Source organism: Oncorhynchus clarkii, chromosome 16 (genome assembly GCF_045791955.1).
Source record: "Oncorhynchus clarkii lewisi isolate Uvic-CL-2024 chromosome 16, UVic_Ocla_1.0, whole genome shotgun sequence".
Lineage (NCBI taxonomy): Eukaryota > Metazoa > Chordata > Actinopteri > Salmoniformes > Salmonidae > Oncorhynchus > Oncorhynchus clarkii.
In genome coordinates this window covers 73759441-73765619 of record NC_092162.1, presented here as the reverse complement: position 1 = coordinate 73765619, position 6179 = coordinate 73759441, and the positions used below count along the sequence as shown (strand labels likewise).

The 6179-nt window shown below is 43.8% G+C and overlaps 1 protein-coding gene across 1 annotated transcript in view; it reads right to left on the bottom strand.

Annotated features, from left to right (window-relative positions):
* The window catches only part of LOC139367798 (CXXC-type zinc finger protein 1-like), a 42579-nt gene extending 37673 nt beyond the window's left edge, over window positions 1-4906 (bottom strand). The window contains exons 1-4 of the mRNA XM_071106133.1: window positions 4756-4906; window positions 3982-4112; window positions 3772-3857; window positions 3318-3649 (exon numbers count right to left, since the gene is read on the bottom strand). Of these exons, the coding sequence (XP_070962234.1) occupies window positions 3318-3649; window positions 3772-3857; window positions 3982-4112; window positions 4756-4758 (552 nt within the window). The 5' untranslated portion in view covers window positions 4759-4906. The remainder of the gene's footprint in view (window positions 1-3317; window positions 3650-3771; window positions 3858-3981; window positions 4113-4755) is intronic.
* Between the last annotated feature and the right edge of the window lie 1273 nt (window positions 4907-6179).

Here is a 6179-nt window from a genome sequence, read left to right as displayed (position 1 = left end):
TAGCTAGGTGAGACAACCACATATCACAGTAGTTAGTATATTCATCTTCAGATAGCTAGGTGAGACAACCACATATCACAGTAGTTAGTTTATTCAGATAGCTAGGTGAGACAACCACATATCCCAGTAGTTAGTATATTCAGATAGCTAGGTGAGACAACCACATATCCCAGTAGTTAGTATATTCAGATAGCTAGGTGAGACAACCACATATCCCAGTAGTTAGTATATTCAGATAGCTAGGTGAGACAACCACATATCACAGTAGTTAGTATATTCAGATAGCTAGGTGAGACAACCACATATCCCAGTAGTTAGTATATTCAGATAGCTAGGTGAGACAACCACATATCACAGTAGTTAGTATATTCAGATAGCTAGGTGAGACAACCACATATCACAGTAGTTAGTATATTCAGATAGCTAGGTGGGACAACCACATATCACAGTAGTTAGTATATTCAGATAGCTAGGTGGGACAACCACATATTACAGTAGTTAGTATATTCAGATAGCTAGGTGGGACAACCACATATCACAGTAGTTAGTATATTCAGATAGCTAGGTGAGACAACCACATGTCACAGTAGTTAGTATGATCAGATAGCTAGGTGGGACAACCACATATCACAGTAGTTAGTATATTCAGATAGCTAGGTGGGACAACCACATGTCACAGTAGTTAGTATATTCAGATAGCTAGGTGGGACAACCACATATCACAGTAGTTAGTATATTCAGATAGCTAGGTGAGACAACCACATATCACAGTAGTTGATACAAGTTATGTATCAAGATAAGGTGACAATAATGCCTACCATGGATGTTTCCCAATTGCTTTGAACGTTAAAAACCATAGTGTCAGAAGACTTTTAAAGCCTCAAAGGATAAGATGATCCAACTTTCAAAACAAGTCCTTTTTGGCTAGACACAACAGTCGACTAGCTAGCTAGCCACAACAGTCGACTAGTTAGCTAGCCACAACAGTCGACTAGCTAGCTAGCCACAACAGTCGACTTGCTAGCTAGCCACAACAGTCGACTAGTTAGCTAGCCACAACAGTCGACTAGTTAGCTAGACACAACAGTCGACTAGCTAGCTAGCCACAACAGTCGACTTGCTAGCTTGCCACAACAGTCGACTAGTTAGCTAGCCACAACAGTCGACTAGTTAGCTAGCCACAACAGTCGACTTGCTAGCTAGCCACAACAGTCAACTAGCTAGCTAGACACAACAGTCGACTAGCTAGCTAGACACAACAGTCGACTAGCTAGCTAGACACAACAGTCGACTAGCTAGCTAGCCACAACAGTCGACTAGCTAGCTAGACACAACAGTCGACTTGCTAGTTTGCCACAACAGTCGACTAGTTAGCTAGCCACAACAGTCGACTAGTTAGCTAGCCACAACAGTCGACTTGCTAGCTAGCCACAACAGTCGACTAGCTAGCTAGACACAACAGTCGACTAGCTAGCTAGACACAACAGTCGACTAGCTAGCTAGACACAACAGTCGACTAGCTAGCTAGCCACAACAGTCGACGAGCTAGCTAGACACAACAGTCGACTAGCTAGCTAGACACAACAGTCGACTAGCTAGCTAGACACAACAGTCGACTAGCTAGCTGGACACAACAGTCGACTAGCTAGCTAGCCACAACAGTCGACTAGCTAGCTAGACACAACAGTCGACTAGCTAGCTAGGTAGGTGTTTAGATTTTAACACATTCACTTATTTGTTTGTAAATAATGAACAAGCTACCAAATGTTGTTGTCAAATAACAGTCGAAAAACCACTTGAGGGCAAATATCAGATTTGACCGTTCAGACACAAAGCGCATGGCCAGGAATCAGATTTGACCGTTCAGACACAAGGTGCATGGCCAGGAATCAGATTTGACCGTTCAGACACAAGGCGCATGGCCAGGAATCAGATTTGACCGTTCAGACATAAGGTGCATGGCCAGGAATCAGATTTGACCGTTCAGACATAAGGTGCATGGCCAGGAATCAGATTTGACCGTTCAGACATAAGGTGCATGGCCAGGAATCAGATTTGACCGTTCAGACACAAAGCGCATGGCCAGGAATCAGATTTGACCGTTCAGACATAAGGTGCATGGCCAGGAATCAGATTTGACCGCTCAGACACAAGGTACATGGCCAGGAATCAGATTTGACCGTTCAGACACAAGGTGCATGGCCAGGAATCAGATTTGTATACGAGTGAGTCCACAGAGTCAGTATACAGAGGGAGTCCACAGAGTGAGTCCACAGAGGGAGTCCACAGAGTCAGTATACAGAGGGAGTCCACAGAGTCAGTATACAGAGGGAGTCCACAGAGGGAGTCCACAAAGTGAGTCCACAGAGGGAGTCCACAGAGGGAGTCCACAGAGTGAGTCCACAGAGGGAGTCCACAGAGTGAGTATACAGAGGGAGTCCACAGAGTGAGTCCACAGAGGGAGTCCACAGAGTCAGTATACAGAGGGAGTCCACAGAGTCAGTATACAGAGGGAGTCCACAGAGTCAGTATACAGAGGGAGTCCACAGAGGGAGTCCACAGAGTGAGTCCACAGAGGGAGTCCACAGAGTGAGTATACAGAGGGAGTCCACAGAGTGAGTCCACAGAGGGAGTCCACAGAGGGAGTCCACAGAGGGAGTCCACAGAGTGAGTCCACAGAGGGAGTCCACAGAGGGAGTCCACAGAGGGAGTCCACAGAGTGAGTCCACAGAGGGAGTCCACAGAGGGAGTCCACAGAGTGAGTATACAGAGGGAGTCCACAGAGGGAGTCCACAGAGGGAGTCCACAGAGGGAGTCCACAGAGTGAGTCCACAGAGTGAATCCACAGAGGGAGTCCACAGAGTGAGTCCACAGAGTGAGTCCACAGAGTGAGTCCACAGAGTGAGTCCACAGAGTGAGTCCACAGAGGGAGTCCACAGAGTGAGTCCACTTTTTCTATGTTGCCATAGAAAAAGGGTGAAATACTCAAGACATTTCAGTAATTCATTTGTAATTAAACTGCACAAAAAAAAGTTTTAAAAAATATTCCACTTTGTCATTATGGGGTATTGTGATGTCATTATGGGGTATTGTGATGTCATTATGAGGTGTTGTGATGTCATTATGGGGTATTGTGATGTCATTATGGGGTATTGTGATGTCATTATGGGGTATTGTGTGTAGGCCAGTGACCAAAACAAATCTACATTTAATCCATTTTAATTTCAGGCTGTAACACAACAACATGTGGAAAATGTCAAGGGGTGTGAATACTTTCTGAAGGCACTGTATATATTCAGTGAATTGTTGGTTGTTACCCGTGAACCGCGGCGGTGTTCTATATTCAGGTCTGGAGTGTGATGCTGCTTCTCCGTCTTCTCCTGGTCTCCCCTCTCTTTCTCCTCCTGGTCTCCCGTCTCCGTCTTCTCCTGGTCTCCCGTCTCCTTCTTCTCCTGGTCTCCCGTCTCCTTCTTCTCCTGGCCTCCCGTCTCCTTCTTCTCCTGGTCTCCCGTCTCCTTCTTCTCCTGGTCTCCCGTCTCCTTCTTCTCCTGGTCTCCCGTCTCCTTCTTCTCCTGGTCTCCCGTCTCCTTCTCAGTCTTCTCCTTGGTCTTCTTGGGACGATACTTTATCTCCAGGGTCCCATCTTTGGCTAGATAACAACACAAGAATCAGTGGGTTTAATTCATTTAAATGATTGGATGTACATACACATGTTAGATCACAAAAGGAGTGCCATGGTTTTCGAAATTGTTTGGTTATCCACTCAGTTACCACGACATTTCTCACAGAAACCACTCGCCTTCTCTGATATGCCGATGCAGTCACCATGAAACCACTCGTTACAGCAGTCACAACCACTGCAGAGACAGAGACAGCGGAAACACATATATGAGAGGCCTGTTCCACCGTCCATCTGTCATTTGTCATCTTTGTTTGTTCGTTCAGACAGACAGACAGACAGACAGACAGACAGACAGTTACATCATGAAGCAGTTGATGTCAGGTCTGCGACAGATACAGTAGACAGGTGCGTTTCCCCCCTCCATCATGGGTCCTACAGGTCTGTCAGGGCCAGGGGCTGGGTTGAGGTCTGATACCTCACTGTGACTGTCCTGAGGGGTAGAGGAGCAGAAGCAACATTTGATACATCCGGAGTGTGTGTGTGTGTGTGTGTGTGTGTGTGTGTGTGTGTGTGTGTGTGTGTGTGTGTGTGTGTGTGCGTGTGCGTGTGTGTGTGTGTTTGTGTGCGTGTGTGTGTGTGTGTGTGTATTTGCCCATGGTGATGATAGCCTAAATTAGCTCAATTCTTATTATGTCAACAAAGATGAGAGGAAGAATCAATACTTAGTAAAGAAAAAACGATAATAGATTGACTAAGGAAATTGGAATTTGGCTTTAGGTATCCATATTAAAAAGTATATTATTAAAATCTGTATTCATCTTGTTGCTCGGTGGTAACACTGGCAGCCCAATTCTGATCTTCCACTAAAATAATATTTTGACCAATCAAATCAGCTCTTTGTCAATATTTCGACAAATGTTGGCAATAATTGGGAAAAATGTTGGCAATATTTAATTGGGCTGCTTGTGTAAACTTTGATTTGTTTTCCATATGACTTTAAACGAAAAACGAATATAAACCTGTTATGCGATGCAGAATCACACATACACACATCACCGTATCATCCCGCTTTGTGAAGATGGACAATGCCCTATGGCTAGATGCAGAAAATGATGAGATGCTCTTTCACTTACCATGATGACTGGGGATCGCGTTGGGCGAGACACTTACAGAAAAACCGGGTAGAGTAGAGAAATAATGTCCAACCACTGCATGAGAAAATAAAACATTTGATTTCACATTTAGATGTTTTGATTTAGCACGATTTTGGTTCAAAACATCTGCAGAAAATGGTTGCTTCCGGTTCCTCCTTCTTTGGTTATTGTCAAAGCGAGCCACAAGTAGTCTTTTGAGGTAGCGCGCCACCTGCTGTTTGTTAGGAGATAATGCAAGTCCAATTTCTACAACTCTGATCTGAAAAGTATTGCGTACCACCCCAACATGAAACAATACAAAAATATATATATATTTCCCGGACGTTGAAATCAGGTGCATTTAGGTGCTCAAAAATACGTATTTTACCTATCTTTCAGGACGTTGAAAATACGTATTTTTATTTATTGGGGATCGGGGATACAGCCAAATATCAACTTCACATACATTTTCAATGAGGCAATCGTTATATCACAACACTTTTTTTAAAACCTCTTAGTATTGGAAAGAGGAGCCAACTGGAGGTCGCAACAGAACATTTTATTATATTTCCCTTCTGCCTCTACCAGCTATCTTAGCTTTTTACAAAAGGCTTAAAAACTGGCAGCAATGATGTTGAAAGCAACTCAGGCAACTGAATAAACCAACAGACGAATTCAACTACAATAACATTCTCAGTAAGTCCGGACAAAGTTGAATTACTGTTTAATTAACGGATACCACGCCTCACTTTTCTCCACACCCCGAAAAGAAACAACAATAAATCTGATGAGTTATTTTGGGGCCAATATATGCGGCTCTTTGTTGATAAACGCACTGTCCGCTCTCCCTTGAGGCTTTCCCAAGTTGATACCCAAGAGACCAGACCGACTCAGATCACTCGCTCAGATCATGTCCGAGTGTAACAGTTGTTAAAGTACTATGTGAATTTCACCAGGTTCATATATCAATATGTTGTGTTGATTTGTTATGCATGCCTGCATCCTGGGAGAAGGGGAGTGTGTACTTACGTTTTGCCCGGCGTGCTCGTGCTCAAATCATTTTGATGCACTGAGAGAGGTAGGCACGCTTTTTCTGTCTTCAGAAAAGTTTGATTCTTTTAAGTACAAAGTCATACACACAATGTTTTGTTCATGAATAATGATGTATATTTAGAGGTTACTCATAAGTGGATGGTATTGTTAAGATGCACTTGTAATTGTACTTTTTAGGATGATATCAACATTCTGAATTCAACATGTGGTTAATAGCTAGCTAAGGTATTAGCAGGCTATTGTATGTGTGAACGATGGCTAGCTCCTCGAATGATCCCAGTCCCTCCTATTGTGCATCTGTTGTAGAAAGAGGCGACGATTCTCAGAACAGATGTGCTCTACAAATGTTTTATTTCCTTTTGGATGCAGGT